The sequence below is a fragment of the Macrobrachium nipponense genome, chromosome 36 (assembly GCF_015104395.2).
Source record: "Macrobrachium nipponense isolate FS-2020 chromosome 36, ASM1510439v2, whole genome shotgun sequence".
In the NCBI taxonomy this organism is placed as follows: domain Eukaryota; kingdom Metazoa; phylum Arthropoda; class Malacostraca; order Decapoda; family Palaemonidae; genus Macrobrachium; species Macrobrachium nipponense.
This window is the reverse complement of record NC_087220.1, coordinates 49,291,152-49,310,230: the sequence shown is the minus strand read 5'-3', so window position 1 is coordinate 49,310,230 and position 19,079 is coordinate 49,291,152. Positions and strand designations below refer to the sequence as shown.

At 43.8% G+C, this 19,079-nt stretch overlaps 2 protein-coding genes across 3 annotated transcripts in view; one reads left to right on the top strand and one right to left on the bottom strand.

The window, feature by feature from the left end:
• LOC135203616 (BRISC and BRCA1-A complex member 2-like) overlaps window positions 1-16,476 on the top strand; it is a gene marked incomplete in the record, with an annotated part of 101,312 nt that extends 84,836 nt beyond the window's left edge. The window contains 3 exon segments of the mRNA XM_064233445.1: window positions 6,450-6,650; window positions 14,817-14,945; window positions 15,230-16,476. Coding sequence (XP_064089515.1) covers window positions 6,450-6,650; window positions 14,817-14,945; window positions 15,230-15,418 — 519 coding nt within the window.
• Window positions 1-19,079, bottom strand: part of LOC135203617 (meiotic recombination protein SPO11-like) — a 148,435-nt gene that overhangs the window by 96,395 nt on the left and 32,961 nt on the right. The gene's annotated exons all lie outside the window — the stretch shown is intronic.

Here is a 19,079-nt window from a genome sequence, read left to right as displayed (position 1 = left end):
ATTTTTCTTCAGAATGTCTGATTCAAGTGTTAGTGTGAGAGTTTTGTGTGAATGTAGGCTGCAAGGTGAGGATACCGAAGGCTTCGGTTGATCCTCACACTGTATGCCGTAAATGCAGAGGTTTTGAATGTTCTTTGACTGACACCTGTCATGAGTGTGAAAGGTTGAGTGTTGAGGAATGGAAGACTTTAACTTCTTATTTGAAGAAGTTAGAGAGGGATAGAATTAGAAGGGCTGCATCTAAGGGTGCGGGTAGTACAAGGCCTATTGAGCCTTTTCATGATTCTAACTCTTCTGTAAACCATGCATTTGATTCTCCCTCTTTATCAGGGCCCTCACAGGCTTTGCATTCAGATTCAGCCTCGGAGATCGCTGATCTGAAGGCTACACTTCATAGGATGAAATCCAAAATGGCTGCCCTGAAAGGTAAGGATAGTGAAAGTGACGTATTTAGTGAAGTGAGTGCCCCCAGTGTTGTGGAGGGGGTGCGTGACCGTCTCTGCGACGCTTCCAGGCCTAGACCTCTTTCAAGCTCCAAGCCCAGAGGAGAAGAAAAGTCGAAAGCCTTACGGAGGTTGTGGAGAATCCCCACCGGTCAGGCGTCCCTTCAGCAGGCTCTGTAGCGCAACAGACTGCTCAGGACCGCTTTAGAAAAAGCGTCCTCCGAGAGTGTTTCTCGTCGTCCGGTTCTCCTTCACCTAAACGAGGGTGGAAGGATTCAGACCTTTCCAGGCCCCTGAAAAGGCACTGGAAAGAGCCTTTGTTTGACTTGAGCCCCGAGCGCTTTTCTGAGGAAGCTCCCTCCGCGATCAAGAAGGCGAAGGTGGTTTTGACGTCTCCCTGTTACGACAGTCCGAGTAAAACTCCTTCGAGGTCTCCCTCTCCTGTTGAAGAGGACGCTGGAGAGGCTTCCAAGAGGATTCTTTTAGCGGTTCAAGAACAGTTAGCCACGTTGGTCGGAGTCCTTTCGAAAGATCCTCCTCGTAAGAAGGACGTTAGACTTCCTGTCAAGAAGTCTCGTCTTCTTTCTCCTGCCAGGCGCGAGGCTCCAGCCAGACATGAGGCGTCTTCCAGGCGTGAGATGCCTTCCGATCACGAGACTTCTGCCAAGCGTGAAGCGCCAGCCAAGCGCAAGATTCCAACCAGGCGAGAGGCGTCATCCAGGAGCGAGACACCAGACAAGCGCGAGCAGCCTACCAGGCACGAGGAGCCAGTTAGGCGCGAGGATCCAGTCAGGCGCGAGGCGCCAGCCAAGCGCCAGGAGCCAGTCAGGCGCGCGAGGAGTCAGCCAGGCGTGAAGCGTCAGCCAGGCGTGAAGCGTCAGCCAGGCGCGAGGAGCCAGCCAGGCGCGAGGAGCCAGCCAGGCGCGAGACGCCAGCTTTGTTTCAGAGGGGCTCTGTACATGCTCTTAGCCCCTCTCTGGTTAGGAGTTTGTCTCTCGCAGAGAGAGATGTTTGGAAAGACCCCCCAGACTTGAAGACGGATTCTCCTTCTGATCCTTTTGTTGAAGAGGATTCAGAAGATGAGGCTCGTGGTAGAGAAGGGCTTTCAAACTACAAGGTTTTGACATTTCTTCTTCTTCAGGAATATGGAGATTCCTTAACTCCTGCCGCTCCTCCTTCTCCACGCTCTCTCTTTTCTTGCTCCAAGACGCCAAAGTCTTCGTCTTTTCTGAAAATGAGATCGACCATCTCTATGAAGAGAGCTCTCCAGTCTCTGGATAACTGGATGAAAACGAAGAAGGATCTGGTCAGAACTGTCTTCTGTATGCCCCCTGCTAGACTTACAGGCAAAAGGGGTATTTGGTACCAGACAGGGGAGAATATGGGACTCTCTCTCCCAGCTTCTGCGGAAGCTGACTTTTCCAGTCTGGTAGACGCTTCAAGAAGGCATGGCCTGAACTCTGTTCGTGTGACTTGGGGTCTTTCGAGCTTGATCATCTCTAAGGACTCTTCCGTGTATTGGAAGTATTCAATTTCCTGGATTGGTCCCTTGGGGTGATGGCCAAGAAGGCCCATGACTCGGAGGGCCTCGATCCTGATGTTCTCCTCTGTATCTTGTCGTGTATAGACAAGGCGGTACAGGATGGCTCAGGGGAAGTCTCCTCTCTATTTGGAGCAGGACTCTTGAAGAAGAGGTCCGTTTTTAGCGCCTTTCTGACCAAGGCGCTTTCGCACTCACAAAGAGCAGCTTTGATGTTTGCTCCCAGGTCTGACTTTCTGTTCCCTTCTCAGTTGGTGAGGGACATTTCCCGTTCACTAACGGAGAAGGCGACCCAGGATCTTCTCCTTCAGTCTTCCATAAAGAAGAGGCCTGCGGTAGTGGGAGAGAAGAAAGGGGCGAGTACGTCTCTTCAGCCCTTTCGAGGAGGCCCTCCCTCTAGAGCTCCCTCAAAAAGGAAAGCGCCCGAGAGGAGAGGTAGATCTTCATTCCGTCCCTTTAAAAAGGGAAAGTGATGTAAGGATCCTCCAAACACCAGTAGGTGCCAGGCTCCTGGGATTTGCGGATGCCTGGGCACTCATCGATGCAGACGCTTGGTCGATGTCTGTGATAAAGAAGGGATATTACATCCCCTTCCAGGACAGTCCTGGCCCCTACTTCAACTCCGCGGGAATTGTCCGCCAAATACAAGGACCCTGTTCTGAGAGATACTCTTCGACTAATGGTGGATCAGATGTGGGACAAGAGAGCGATAGAACTAGTGCTGGATCAAAACTCCCCGGGGTTTTACAATCGCCTTTTCCTGGTTGCAAAAGCCTGAGACCAGTTCTAGACGTCAGCGCTCTGAACAAATTTGTTCAGAAAGAGAAGTTCACCATGGAAACTTCTGCGTCAGTCCTTGCGGCTCTTTGCCAAGGGGATTGGATGGTTTCTCTGGATCTCCAAGATGCCTATTATCACGTCCCGATTCATCCTTCGTCGAAGAAGTACCTCCGTTTCATGACGGGGGGAAGGATCTACCAGTTCAGGGCCTTGTGTTTCGGCCTGTCCACTACTCCTCAGGTCTTCACAAGCCTGATGAAAAATGTGGCGAGATGGCTTCACCTGAAAGGTGTCAATATCTCTCTGTACCTAGACGACTGGCTCATCAGAGCCAGATCAGAGAGACAGTGTTTGGAGGACCTTGCTTTGACCCTAAACCTGATCAAATCATTGGGATTACTCGTAAACCTCGAGAAGTCTCAGCTGATCCCCAGCCAGAACTTGGTCTATCTGGGGATTCAGATGGATTCTTGGGGTTTTCGAGTATTTCCTTCTCAAGAGAGACTCGTGAGAGGCTTAGAGAAAGTCTCTCTCTTCTTAGGGAAAGAACGTACTTCGGCGAGGGAATGGTTGAGCCTTCTAGGGACCCTTTCCTCGCTCGAACAGTTCTTTCCTCTAGGAAGACTTCATCTTCGTCCTCTTCAGTTCTTCCTCAAGAGATCGTGGAACTGGAAGACAGGACTTCTCTCGGACAGTTTTCCCATTCCAGTGGAGATGAGACAACACTTGGAATGGTGGTTGCCCCCACTAAAGGAGAACAAGGGTATTTCCCTGGAGGTTCGGAACCCAAGCCTTGTATTGTTTTCCGACGCGTCGGAAAAAGGTTGGGGAGCAACCTTAGAAGAGAGAAGTGTCAGGCACCTGGAATGCAGTTCAGGTGTCCTGGCACATAAATTGCAAAGAACTTTTAGCTGTACACCTGGCTCCAAAGAACTTCGAACCTATAGTGACAAACAGGAAGCAAGGAGGGACACACTCGTTTTTCCTGTACGAGCTCGCAAGAGATCTTCTACTTTGGACCTCCCAAAGGAACATCTCCCTCCTGACGAGGTTTGTTCAGGGAGTAAGGAACGTGAGGGCAGACAGGCTGAGCAGGAGGAGCCAGGTCCTTCACACAGAATGGACCCTCCACTCAGAAGTTTGTCAGTCTTTGGTCTCTATGGGGGACTCCTCATGTGGACCTGTTTGCCACATTCCTCTCAAAATGACTGGAAGTCTTTTGCTCAGTGGTAGAAGACCCCAGAACTCTAACAGTCGACGCCTTCCTTCTAGACTGGTCTCATGTAGACGTCTACGCATTTCCCCCATTCAAGATTCTGGGACAAGTACTAAAGAAGTTTGTGACTTCAAAGGGGACGAAAATGACCCTGATAGCCCCCTTTTGGCCGGCACAAGATTGGTTCACAGAGGTAGTGGAGTGGACAGTAGACTTCCCCAGATCCCTTCCAAGAAGGATGGATCTTCTCAGACAACCGCACTTCGAGAGGTATCATCAAAACCTCCCCGCTCTCGCTCTGACTGCCTTTCGACTATCGAAAGACTTGTCAGAGCGAGAGGTTTTTCTCGCAAGGCTGCAAGCGCGATCGCTAGAGCCCGCAGAGCTTCCACTATGCGAGTCTATCAATCCAAGTGGGAGGTTTTTAGAAGATGGTGTAAGTCGAAGAAGTTGTCCTCCTCCAGTACCTCTGTGACCGAAATCACCGATTTTCTGTTATTCCTTAGAGAGGAATCACATCTTTCTGTATCCACTATAAAGGGATACAGGAGTATGCTGTCGGCCGTCTTCAGGAATAGAGGCCTAGAGCTTGCAGATAATAAAGATCTACACAATCTTATAAGATCCTTTGAGACCTCGAAGTCTAAGAATACATCTCCTAGCTGGAACCTCGATGTTGTCCTGAAGTTCTTGTCTTCTCAAAGGTTCAAACCTCCTCATATGGCCTCGTTTCGAGATTTAACGAGAAAGTGTTCGTTTCTCTTGTCACTGGCGACAGCTAAAAGAGTTAGTGAGCTGCACGCCCTTGATGATGAAGTAGGATTCAAATGAGACTCAGCCATCTGTTCGTTCAAAGCGCTGTTTCTGGCAAAGAACAAAAATCCTTCGAATCCCTGGCCTAAGAACTTCGAAGTTAAAGGCTTATCGGGTCTCGTCGGTAGAGAAGCTGAAAGGTCTCTTTGCCCGGTAAAAGCTCTAAAATTCTACCTGCAGAGGAAGAAACAGATGGGAGGTTCTAGACAAGGTCTTTGGTGCTCTGTTAAGGATCCTACAAGACCTATGTCCAAAAATGCTTTAGCCTTTTTTGTAAGGAACGTCATTACAGACGCTCACAAAGTCTGCACTGACGACTCTTTTAGACTCTTGAGAGTAAGAGCACATGAGGTGAGAGCAGTAGCGACATCTCTCTCTTTTCACAGAAATATGTCGCTAAAGAATATCTTGGAAGCGACATATTGGAGGTGCAACTCAGTGTTTGCATCGCACTACTTGAAAGATGTTCGTGTGACCTACGAGAAATTTTTTTCTCTGGGTCCTTTCGTGTCTGCGGATACGATCCTGGGTATAGGAGCTAACACCAATCCTTAAATGGTACGTACCGTCTATTAGATATGTTCTAGACTTTCTGCTGACAAAGTGCAGATGTCGCACTGGCGGCCAGTCACTATTGTTCAGTAAGGAACTCTTGTGATATCTTATTAGATGAGTATCATATTATTATTATTATAAATTGTGTGTGTGTAAGTTGGGTTTTTGAGTTATGGTTGTTGTGAAGAGTTTGGGGATAACTCGGAACAATTTTTAATACTAACACGGTGGTTAGGATCAGGTGGTCGGATTGGTTGTGTGCTCTTCATAAGGTGTATTGTCTATAAATGGATCAGCACCCATTGACAAAGTCCTTTCAGGCTCTGCCGAGTAAGCGGATAAGACGCCATCGGCAGACCCACAAGAACTCTTGGCCATAGATCATATATCTCGCTAAAGTTTCTTGAGGTGATGCAGACTCCTGGGCAGCAGCCACAAAGTCTACCACTTATCAGGTAGGAACCAAGGTTTATTTATACCTACAACATATGTTGTTTACCTGTCTATTCCATAAGTAGCTGTCTCTTACCCTCCACCAAAGGGTGCCAATCAGCTATGTATATATCTGACAGGTAAGTTGATTGTATGAAAATGATATTGTTATGATACAATAAAGTTTCATACATACTTACCTGGCAGATATATACGATTAATGGCCCACCCAGCCTCCCTGCAGGAGACAGGTGGAAGAGAGAAAATATGATAGAAAACGGGAATGGTTCCTAGTCCTGCCGCCCAGGGCAGGCTGGTAGATCACCTGACCTACCTGTAGCGAGTCCGGCGCGAAATTTTGAATTTCTGTCGGGACGACGGAGTCTTAGCTATGTATATATCTGCCAGGTAAGTATGTATGAAACTTTATTGTATCATAACAATATCATTTTACCTCTAAGGCATTCTTAAACTATAAAGATAATGAACCATGCACAGGTTTTGTTGGCTGAAGTTAACAGATGTAGATTCGTTACATACGTACCAGTACTTACAAAAGTACTCTGATAATTTCTTTAGACCTTATTAATGTTTTTGTGTAGTTGACAAAGATTAAAGAAGCTCAAATAGAGAACTAAATATTTTTCTTTAATTTTTCATTTGTCCACAGAATGAAGGTGTGTTTGTCCCCAAACTACACCTGTCCCCTCGTGTCGAGCAACTCATTGGTGGGGCAAAGTCTATGATTCTCCCAACAGTGCCACCAGGCACCTGTCTGGTTGATTATGTGGAACGAATTTTGGAGTTGCTAGAACAGAGGGTCAAACGATTTATACTCTGCTTTGAAACAAGAAAGCAGTTTATTGCTCAGGTATGGCTCATACCTGTTTCCTTTTCATTTATGGAATTAGTCATTAATGTACACACTTGATGAGGAAATTTTACTGTCAGAGGAAAGAAAATTCAAGGAATATAAGTCAGTATTGCACAGCTTCATATTTTGGCTTATTTTTATTGTTATAATTTAGTTTAAGAAGCCTACTCAATCACATTGATAGACTCTCATAGGACATAGGACTAATTAGCCTGAGGGATTTGATCTTAAATGAAAATTGAAAGTTTAGTAAGGTGAAGTTGAAGAGGAGGGAACAGTTGGGATGAAGGAATGCTGCACAGAACTTTTAGTAAAGTACTGCCCTAGTTGGATAGTTGACAAATCCTTTGTTCCAGAAATGTGAGAGCTAAATAAATAAGCTGTCAGATTAAAATTCTTAATAAGAACAGTAATGCATGCACTGCTAAAAGGTTTAATATAAACATTATTTTAGTTTTCTGGCTAAAGAAACCCATCAAGGTAAATTAATTTAATAGTAGTGAAGTATTCTACTCTTGCTTCAACTTTCACTCTCTCTAACCAAGGGTTATGATTTTGGTTGGCAAAAATTGTCATTGGAATTTTTTGTCGAAAATGTAAGAAAATTTTAGTTTGTTCATGAAACTTACCTGGCAGATATATATATAGTTGTATTCTCCGAAGTCCGACAGAATTTCAAAACTCGCGGCACACGCAGTGGGCGGCCAGGTGGTAGTACCCATTCCCGCCGCTGGGAGGCGGATATCAGGAACCATTCCCATTTTCTATTCATATTTTTTCTGTCGCCGGTCGGTAAACACCTGTTTACAGACCTCCGCCCAGGATTTTTGGATTTGACTCGTTATAAGTATCTGGATTGACTTTTGGTTTTGACTCTGGATTGTTGGATTGGCATACGCGATAGTGGACTGTTTTTGGTTTGATTTTGGATTGGCTTTTAAATGAACAACGTGATGTCGGGATCAAGTTCAGTGAGCTTCAGAGTGTGTGTGAGAAGTGATTGCAAGGTGAGGCTACCGAAATCATCGGTAGACCCCCACCACAGTATGTATGGGGTGTAGGGGCATGTTTGTTTGCTGGTTGATCGTTGCATTGAATGCAAAAGTTTGACTGAGGATGAATGGAAGGTGTATGAATCCTATCGGCGTAAGTTGGAGCGCGATAGGATCAGGAGGTCTTCCTCCAAGAGCGGTTCTACGAAAGGTAAGGGAAGTAACATTTCTCCTATTTTAACACCAGTAGAATTTGCTCACCTAATCCTGTGTTGTTGCCTGAGGGCCCTAGTTCTGTGTGGCTGAGAAGGTAATGCCCTTTCTCTGATTCTAGAGTCATTACGCACTCTAGAGTCCAAAGTGTTGGCCCTTGAAAACGGCTCGAGTAAAGTGTGTGATCGTGCCCCTGTGTTGTGGAGGGGGCGTCAGATCGGCCCCATAATAGCCTCTAGGTCTAGACCTCTGTCGGACTCCCAGAACTCAGGGAGTGGGCATGTCGAAAGCCGCAAGAGGGTTACGGGGGCTCCCCACCGATCTGGCGTCCCTTCGGCAGGACCTGTTGCTACTTCCCAGGCTGCCAAGGAGCGTGCTCAGGCTCGCATCCTTAAGGACTGTTTTTCGTCCTCCGAGGCGCCCTCCCCGCGCAAGGGGTGGGAGCGCTCGGAGAGACTCGCGTCCGTTGAAAAGGACTTTTCTAGGGAGGACGCTTTACGTCCCCTCTCTCCGCTCTCTGTTGCGGTCTTCGCCTGCGTCGTATGACGCGTTTCCTCCACAGAAGAGAGGTAGGAACGTCGTCCGAGGACGACGCTGAGAAGCGCTTCTTCTCGCAGCCTCGGAGAGGCAGGTTGCTGTACCTGTGAGAAGGAAGGAGGCGTCCCCGCCCCATCGTCTTCTCGCAGGCGCAGCCCTTCACCTCCTCTCGGTTCTTCACCAACGAAGAGTATTCTTGCGTCGCTTCAAGACCAATTGTCGGCCTTAATGACTCGGAAGACTCGCCAGCAGCAGTTGAGCCTAAACGAAGGAGGACGCTAGACTGCCTGTCAAGAGGACGAGGCAGTCTCCTTCTCCGTCTCCTCGTTCGTCTCTGTCTCCGCCCGCACGTCAGGATGCCTTTGAGGACGCTCGACAGGACTCCTTGGAGGGACGCTTTTTGAGGACGCTCGGCAGGACGCTTTTGAGACGCTCGTCGGGATGTTGTGCTTGACGCTTTGCCTGTGGAGAAGGCTTTCGAGAGCGCTCAGAAGGACGCTTTGAAAGCGAAAGCTGGACGCTTGAGCGTTAAACGTAAAGGACGCTCCTCGAGGGAGACTAAGAGTAACCTCTCTTGACGCGCAGCGCAGTCAGGACGCTCTTCGTGTTCGAGCTCTAAAGATCGACAGAAGGTCGGTCGCTTTGAAGAGGCTGATATTAGTCATCCTCGAAAGCCTTTGTTGAAGGCTAGACCCCGTTGGGCGCACGCCCTCTCCAGAGGTTCAATCTCCTTTGCCTCTTCGGGAGGAAGGAGAGCTTAGTAGTCCGGCGGACTCAGTGGAGGAAGAACAGCCATCAGTTTTCGTCGGTTTCCGACTACAAGGTGCTGGTTCGTCTTTTACGTTCTTCGTTGTTTGGTGAGAAGTTCCAGCCTGCAGCTCCTAAGTCTCCACCCTCTCAGTTTTCGTCTTCGAAGTCGTGCAAGTTTCGGAAGTGGGGTGGAGATGAAGACTTCCTTGTCCACTAAGAGAGCCTTCAAGAAGTTGCAGGATTGGATGGAACGTCGGAAGGATCAGGGCAAGTCGACTTTCGCCCTTTCCTCCTTCAAGACTCAGTGGGAAAGCGGACATTTGGTATGAGACCAAAGCTGAAGTAGGAGTTAAGATCCCGTCGTCTTCCCAAGGGACTTTGCTAGTCTGGTAGACGCCCAGAAGAGATCCCTTTTATCGTCCGCTAAGATTTCATGGACACCAACGGAGATTGACCATCACATGAAGGTCTGTTGAAGACTCTGGAAGTCTTTAACTTCCTAGACTGGTGCCTAGGAGTCCTGGATCTTCAATCTAGGAGTCCTGATTCTTTGAGTCTGGGGGAGCTGTCAATGTGTTGTCATGCATGGACAAGGCCGTCAGGGATGGTTCGGAAGAGTTAGTGTCTCATTTCGGCACTGCTTTCCTCAAGAAGAGAGCGCTTTTCTGCAATTTACAGCTAGGTCTGTTTCTGCATCGCAGAAAGCAGAGCTTCTCTTTGCACCTCTTTCGAGCCATCTCTTCCCCCAGCTATGGTAAGGACCTGGCAGTGAGCCTACAAGAGAAGGCTACCCAGGACCTCTTGGCCCAGTCTTCAAGACGTCCCGCAGTCCCTACCACGTCGTCGTCTGGACGACCTCCTAGGAAGGTTAAACACTTTCGTAGCGCTCCTCCCGAGAGCTGCTCCTCGAGGGAGAGGACTTGCAAAGAGGAAGAGGTTCCTTCAAACCTAAATCCTCTAAGTGAGAAGAAAGTCCTTCAGTTGCCGGTCGAAGCCAGACGTAAAGTTCTTTGCGGGGACGTGGTGGAGAGAGAGAGATACAGATGCGTGGTCCCTCAAGATAGTGGAACAGGGGTACAAGATCCCCTTTGTGGACCCTCCTCCTCTTTCTACGACTCCCAGAGATCTTTCCCCGTCGTATCAAGGGGAGGGGAGAAACATCAGGTTCTTTTAGATCTTTTGGATCAAATGATCATGAAAAGAGCGGTGGAGCAGGTCTTAGACCTGGGGTCACCAGGATATTACAACAGACTTTTCCTGGTACCAAAGCAGTCGTCGGGGTGGGTCGTCCAGTCTTGGACGTAAGCAGCCTGAATCTTTTCGTAGAAAAGAAAAAATTCAAGATGGAGGAAACACCTCAGTCGGTTTCTAGGGAGCCTTAAGACCGGGCGACTGGATGGTTGTCCTTGGACCTACAGGACGCATACTTTCACGTGCCTATCCACCCTCTTTCAAGAAAGTTTCTGAGGTTTATGCTAAGGACAAAGTTTGGCAATTCCGAGCTCTTTGTTTCGGTTTAAGCACGGCTCCGATGGTATTTACCATGCTCATGAAAAAACGTAGCGAGATGGTTACATTCTGCAGGAATAAGAGTGTCCCTGTATCTCGACGATTGGCTGATCAGAGCATCGTCAGAAGAAAGGTGTCTGAAGGACCTTCACTTCACGTTGGCCTTGGCGAAGTCCCTGGGACTTCTGGTCAACCTCGAAAAGTCGCATCTGACCCCCAACACAGTCCATCGTGTATCTGGGGATTCAGATGGATTCAGTGGCTTTCGAGCGTTTCCGTCCCAGGAACGACAGCTGCAAGGCTTAGAGAGAGTTTCGGCCTTCCTGGGGAAGGAAGCTTGCTCGGCGAGGGAGTGGATGAGTCTGCTGGGACCATTTCCTCGCTGGAAAAGTTTGTTTCCCTGGGAAGGACTACACCTCAGACCTCTCCAGTTTTTCTTAGCAGACGAATGGAGAGTCAGAGAGGATCTGAATGCGACCCTTTTCATCACCAGATCGGTGAAGAACCATCTAAGATGGTGATTAGATCCTCGGAAGTTTCGGGAGGGGTTGTCCCTAAAGCTTCTGAGCCCAGAACCTAGTGTTGTTTTCCGACGCCTCGGTGTCGGGATGGGGAGCAAACACTGGGGGAGGGGAGGAAGTGTCAGGCACCTGGAGGGGGGAACAGGTGTCCTGGCACATCAATGTAAAGGAGGAACTAGCGGGGATTTTTCTGGCGCTACAGTTCTTCCAACAAAAGGTTGCAGAGAAAGTAGTCCAAGTCAACTCGGACAACACCACAGCCCTGGCGTACCTAAAGAAGCAGGGAGGTACACACTCCGTCCTCTTTTTTATTTAGCGAGGGAGATTCTGCTGTGGGCAGATGCGAGACGGATAAGGATCCTGACGAGATTTATCGCAGGAGTCCAGAACGTCAGAGCAGACCTTCTCAGCTGACAAGATCAGATCCTGCCGACGGAATGGACGTTGCACCAGGACGTCTGTCGAGAGCTCTGGAGACTGTGGGGGTGTCCGTTAGTCGACCTATTTGCGACGTCGAGAACAAAGAGGTTGCCTCTTTATTGCTCCCCTGTGCTGGATCCGGGAGCAGTCGCTATAGACGCTCTGCTCTGGGACTGGACGAACCTGGAGTTGTATGCCTTCCCGCCATTCAAGATCATGGGGGAAGAGTAAGGAAGTTGCGCGGCATCGGAGGGGACGAGGTTGACCCTGATCGCCCCGATGTGGCCGCGAAGGAATGGATGGTTCACGAGGTAATGTCCTTCATCATAGACTTTCGAGGACGTTGCCCTGGAGGAAAGATCTACTCAGACAGCCCCACTTCGCAAGATATCACCGAAACCTCTCCGCTCTGGTCTGACTGCGTTCAGACTATCGAAAAGTTGGCCAGAGCGAGAGGTTTTTCTAAAGCAGCTGCAAAGGCGATCGCCAATGCTAGGAGAACGTCCTCGAGAGCTGTTTACCAGTCGAAGTGGGCTTCCTTCAGGGCATGGTGTAGAAAGGAGGGAATTTCCTCTTCCACTACCTCTGTGAGCCAGATAGCCGATTTCCTGCTATTTTTAAGAAATGTACAGAAGCTGGCTGTCCCGACATCAAGGGATATAAGAGTATGCTGTCGGCAGTCTTCCGACACAGAGGACTAGACCTGTCTGATAACAGGGATCTTCACGATCTCTGAGATCTTTTGAGACATCCAAAAGATACCTCAGTCGAGGCCTCCTTCTTGGAACTTGGATTTAGTCCTTAGACTGTTAATGTCGAGTCCTTTCGAACCTCTACATGAAGCGTCTCTTAGGAACTGATGAAGAAGGCTCTTTTCCTAACTGCTCTGGCGACGGCGAAGAGAGTTAGGGTGAAATTCAGGCCATTTGTAAGCGAGTGGGCTTCAAAGGGGACAATGCTGTCTGCTCTTTGAGTCCCACTTTCTTAGCAAAGAATGAAAAACCCGTCGAACCCTTGGCCAAGGAGCTTTGAAATCAAGGGTATGACAAGCCTTGTGGCCAAGAACCTGAGAGAGTCCTGTGCCTTGTCAGGGCTCTAAAGTTTTATGTCCACAAGACTAAAGAAGTACGAGGTCCCTCAGATAATCTCTGGTGTTCGGTTAAACGACCCAGATATACCATTTATCAAGAACGCCTTGGCGTTCTTTCTGAGGGACGTCATTAAAGAGGCTCATTCGTCTTCCACACAGATCGATTTGAGCCTCTTGCGAGTGAAAGCTCACGAGGTCAGAGCTTGTAGCAACCTCGCTTGCCTTCCAAAGGAACATGTCGATCAAGGACATCCTTGACGCCACCTTTTGGAGGAGCAATTCAGTATTCGCCTCAACACTACTTGAGAGATGTGAGAACGATATACGAGGACTGTTGTTCTTCTTGGGCCATACGTTTCTGCAGACACAGTCTTGGGGGCTGAAGGTAGCTCTCTCCCTATCCCTTAGTTAGGTTTAGGTTAGTTTTTAGTTGTTGTGTTTTTTGGTTTGTGGTGAGGCTTTGGTGAAGACCTCCCATCTCTTAGCTTAGTGTTCAGGGGGTCTTGGATAGTTGGTCAGGTGGTGGTCAGTTGCTTCGTTGCCCTCATTTGTATGGCTCTATGCTCTTGTCACATTGAGGTCACGTCCCCGTTGACAGAGCATCCAGAGCGCACCAGCACTACAGGTCTCCACCTGGCTGGCAACTCTGATTAAGCACAAGCAGGCTGAAGTGACAGTAATCACAGAGTCTACTTTGCTAACAGGTGAGGAACCAAGGTGTATATCATCTACTTAATTTAATTTAAGTTTCCTACAAATCCTATTCTGTCTCTTTCCACCATCCGAAGGTGGGATTCAGCTATATATATATCTGCAGGTAAGTTTCATGAACAAAATGTTATTGTTATAATACAATTAAGTTTGTTCATACTTACCTGGCAGATGTATATAATTAAGTGCCCACCCACCTCCCCTCAGGAGACAGTGGCACTGATAAAATATGAATAGAAAATGGGAATGGTTCCTGATATCCGCCTCCCAGCGGCGGGAATGGGTACTACCACCTGGCCGCCCACTGCGTGTGCCGCGAGTTTTGAAATTCTGTCGGACTTCGGAGAATACAGCTATATATACATCTGCCAGGTAAGTATGAACAAACTTAATTGTATTATAACAATAAAATTTTTTAACTCTAATGGTTTGTACATTGTAAATTTTTATTTATGTGTGCTGCACAGAACCTACATTTAAACTACTTTTTAAATGATTGTGGATAAGAATAGCAAAACAATGTCCAACTATTTGGTTTCCCATTGACAGGGAAGATTAATATTTACCTTTTTAATGGATGCACAAATTGTTTTAAGCCTCTGATATTAGAAATTGTTGTTATTTAATTCCATTTTCATGCTGTACTGAGTTTAGCCCTTATGTAGTATAAAAGAAAAGAAGAGATGAAAAGTATTGTAGAGCACTCATGTGAACAATTAAGTAATGTCAGACAAATTAGCATATAAGGAGGGATACCTTGGTAAATCAGATTAGACTTGACTGGACTTAATCTCTTTTTTTTAATATGCTGAAGAAGTAATTTGGATGACTTAAAGCTGTACAGACACCACCCCTACTTACAAATATCCAACTTACAAATTTTTGGATACAAACAAATTGGATTGCAAATTAAAGTTATGTTCAGAGTGCTCCCCTTTGCCACCTGCAAGTTCAAATTTTGTTTTGTGGGCCTGTTCTGTACATACAGTGTGTTGTGTTTTAGGATGAAAAAACGTACAGTACTGTAGTATTGATTTTATATCATACTATACTTAAGTAGGCATGTAGAGTACTGTAACCAACATACAAACAATTCAACATACAAACGGCCTGTCTGTATATCTCTTTTTCAAATTCAAATTCAAATTCAAAAGCTTTATATCAGACAAATGGCCATAGACAAACCTTAAATTTGTTATTAATAAGTTACATGGGCTCAAGTGATTCGTGGTTGCTTAGAAAAATTATGAGGGAGAATTCTTCAGTATTATATTTAAGATTTTAGGAAGTGTTCATACCATTAATGCAAGAGATTAATCTACCACTTGAGCTGTTTTTGCTTTATGGATGAAAGGTTAAACATTTTAGTACATGAAAATGGAGTAGGACCAGTTTCACTCTTCAGTCTTGTTATTTACAGGTGCTGTGCCAGTTTGGCTGTGCTGTGATAGAATACGATGCTAAAAAGTTCACAAAGATTGTTCTGCTGTGTGAACTGAATGATTTTCACTTTCTAATCTTTATCACCCTGGATGCCTTTTTCCCTCAGGTAAAGTGATGATGTTCATTTCATTTGAGGTCTGGTAATGTTATAACCACAATTCCAATTATACAGCATCAGATGTTATGTATGTAAATAAAATTTTATGTAATGCAAACCTTTTTAGTATTAAATGAAAATATGACATTTCTATCTATATCCAATAAATTTTTAACTATTTAATCTTTCTATATCAGTCATATGATCAAAATTACCGAGTGACCTTTCACTAACATGACCCAACCTCACTACAGAAATATTTCATTACATAATATTTTTTTATTTTAAAACAGCAGCAAGCCCCCAAAGTGGTCTTACAATCCTTATACCATCACAATGCAAGAGGTCCTTTCACAATGGAACTGAAGGACCTGCCTTTTAACTCCCAGTGGAACACAGAAGAAATGGTCGTGAAGATGAAACAAGGTGTCCTCTCTAAAATTAGTTCTTTTCAAACGACATCCATTAGAAATTTCTCCTGATAGGAGATTCCTCCTTAACCTTCCTAGTTTTCATGTGATCAAGAAAAGCCATGTCAAGGTAAGAGAATCAACAGCTGCCTTTCCTACTGTTACAACAAATATAATTGTACTGTGGAGTCTTTGTAAATTCTTTGTATCACTTTTCTACTCCTGTAGGTACTTTTTTATTTGGTTGTTTACTTTAAACATTTGAACACGATCTTATGAGATAGTTGGCTGTAATGATGTATGATTAGTTTTGATACATATCAGTAGTTTATAAAAGAATTTATGTGAGGCTGTGCATGATCCTTATTCTACACTGTAATAAGATGTGATCTGGGGATAGAATTTTCAACTGCCTTAATAGAATGACAATGCTTTTATTCAAATAGCAATAGTATTGTGTCAAAGATTTTTTATGTGCTTATGCTGTATTGTATGAATATATTTTATTTTTCTGGTACTTAATGAATATCTGTTTGGTGGTTTTACAGTACTTTTACCAAATCATTTTCAGTTAGGAATTATATTTAGCAGGTTGCACATCGATGTATAGAATGACTTAACAGTAATACTCATCAGGCACTACAGGTACACAATCCTTTATCCGAAATCCTTGGAGCCAGATGTTTTTCAGTTCTTGGGATTTTTCGGATTTCGGAACTGTGGGGTCAGGAGCATAATCAAGCGTTGCTACTTCAGCAAAAGCATTTTTTTTTTTTCCTTTTTTTATGGTTTTTTATTATAGTTATTTATTGTATTATATACATGATCAATAATAAAACAGTGGGAAAATTAAGACCATATGTTCACTGATACCTATTATTTACCATGATTGATTATTTGACTGGTGATGGCAAAAATTACTCAATAATTTACTTTATATAATTGTTTCTTCTTGAAAACAAGAATTTAACAATTTTAACTTTAATATAGTGGTATGGAAATGCCCACAGAATGTGTTGTAGTGATCAAATGTACGACTGCAAACTACGACACACCGTGAGATTTTTCATACAACTATATTATTAAAGTTGAAATTACGTATTGTTAAATTCTTGATTTTAAGAACAAATAATTTTTACCATCAGCAGTCAAATAATCACGATCATGATGATGTTCAAACTTAGTGCTGTCATGACATATCTATAAATAGAACAGAAGTAGGGGACAGTCATTGGACAACAGATTTCCATGTCAACCACCCAGCCAATCAGGTTTTAGCTGTATTCTGTCTGAGAAAGAATAGTTTGCTCACATGAAGTTGACGATGATGTAAGTGTGTGTTTTGAATATTACATTACACAGTTTTTAATAGTGTATTTATTTTACTGATTACATAAAAAATAGAATGAAATCTTTCTCATTACTTTGAGTGCAAAATTGTTGGTTCAGAGATTCTTCCGCAACAAAATTTTTTTTTTCTTCAGAAGATATTTACTAATGCTGCGTTGACATACCTTCAAAAGAAATTAATCTCTTTAATCTCTCAAGGAATAATGAATTCTGTTTGCCTGCTTCTCACAACTTTTATAGTCCATGTGTCTGACAACAGCATTTTTTTTTTCCAAAACTGTATTACCTGTACTGCACATTTTTTTTTTTTAAATTTTGAACACATACACACACACCCACTGTGTGCATATGTACTATACCTATTGGTTAAAGAGACTCAAATTAGCAGTATGATTGAGAGAGAGAGAGAGAGCGGAGAGAGGAGAGAAGCCGAGAGGGAGGACGAGAGAGAGAGAGAGAGAGAGAGAGAGAGAGAGAGAATTATTTAGAACTCTTAAAGCTTGGGAGATGTACAATTATCTTATTATTATGCATTGAGATTTTTTGTTAATCTTGGGATTTTCTAAGGTCAGTTCTTGGGACTTAGTAAGAAAAATAATTCGAGCAGTAGCAGACACCCAAGTGACTGGTCGGCCATTAGCATGCCAAACTATCAACCTTATGACTTGACACTCTACTCTTCACAAAATGTTTTCGGTTTTTAGAGCTTTTCAGTTTTTAGAATTTTGGATAAAAGATTGTGTACTTGTACAACCAAAGTAGCATTGCTGATAAAAGCTTACACATTATGTTTTATCATACAAAACAAGTGATTACATTTATCATGTTTTTAATACCACAGTAGCTGTTGAATTACTTACAAGTACGTAATTTGTTATTTTCTATTTAAAAGAAAATTAAATATACTTGAAATCTGTTCAAGTAAAAGAAAAGTTTGTTCCATTAAGTATGTATGAAACTTTATTGTAACATAACAATATCATATTTCATTCATATAAAAATGTAAGAAATGCTGGCACTGACTACTGAGCGTCACATTCTACTGTATTTTTTCTTGTTTAATATATGTAATTTATTACATTGTTAAATAACTTCAAGAGTTCCTTAATTATGGCAGTTCTTTTTACTGATGCAATCCTCCATACATTTGTTTTGCATTGCATTATTTTACACAAAATTACATGAAACTTTGGATTGCTGAAAATAGCTTGGATTTCACTTAAGTGAAATAAAATAAATACAGATTGCTTATGATTGATTCAAACAATTTGAATAAATTGAAGTAAGTTTGAGACTTATTTAAATGATTTTAGCTCATTACATTGGGAGGCAAACCAAAATCTGATCAAGTACAGACAGTCCCTGGTTTACGACGGTTTCGGCTTACGACGTTCCAAGGTTACAGCACTTTTCAATTATATTCATCGGAAATTATTTCCAGGTTTACAACATATGTTCCAGGGATACGACGCTTACGGCACCAATCCGACAGAAGAAATATGACTCCAAAAGGGAAAATAATCGATATTTGAAGTTTTTTTTAATGAAAAACGCAATAAAAATGCAGTTTACATAGTTTTCAATACAACCAAAGCGTTAAAAGTAAGGTTTCCTTAGGATTTTTTTATGATGTCGTGCTTAAACGATTTTTTGGCTTATGACAACGTCTCAATAACAGAACCCCCCGCGTAAAACCGGGCCGGAATGCTTGCAATAATGTTTTCCAGTACCACCTTCGCGAGTTAAAAGTTTAACAATATGAGAAATGACTTGCATACTTTAATACATAATGGGGTATCACTGGATATGCAACCCCAATGAGTTAAGATTGATCACGGTGATAGGGATATGGAACTCATTGGGAAGAAAATATCATACGTATATATTGCACAGTTCTGGGTATAGTAAAATAAGGATGGTAATGTGAATATGGATTGGTTAATAATCTGAAAAAATAGAAAGGATAAATAAAACCGTCAGACCCTTTTCAAAACAAAATAAGTAACACAAATATTTTATTTTGAAATCTTTGCAAGTTGTTTTATACATCACAAAAAAAAGAGATGTCTATTGATACCATAATTTTACCAGACTGAATTATCAAATTCCATCTTGACATTAAGAAAAAAATGATTTAGTTCAACAAGAATTCACTGCTGTGTTCAGTTAACAGGGTATTATATACATTAACATCACAAACTCTTATCTCTTTCATTGTTTATGTGTCCGAGCTTATATGCCTACACCCCTTTAAAATGTTTAGATAGCTATGCACTGCTATATCTCGGTCAAGCAGATTATTTTTGATAGTATAGATGCCTTAATGGAAATTTATCAAATTGTTAGTAGAGAGACTACGTAGACATGACTTTATATGCTGTAC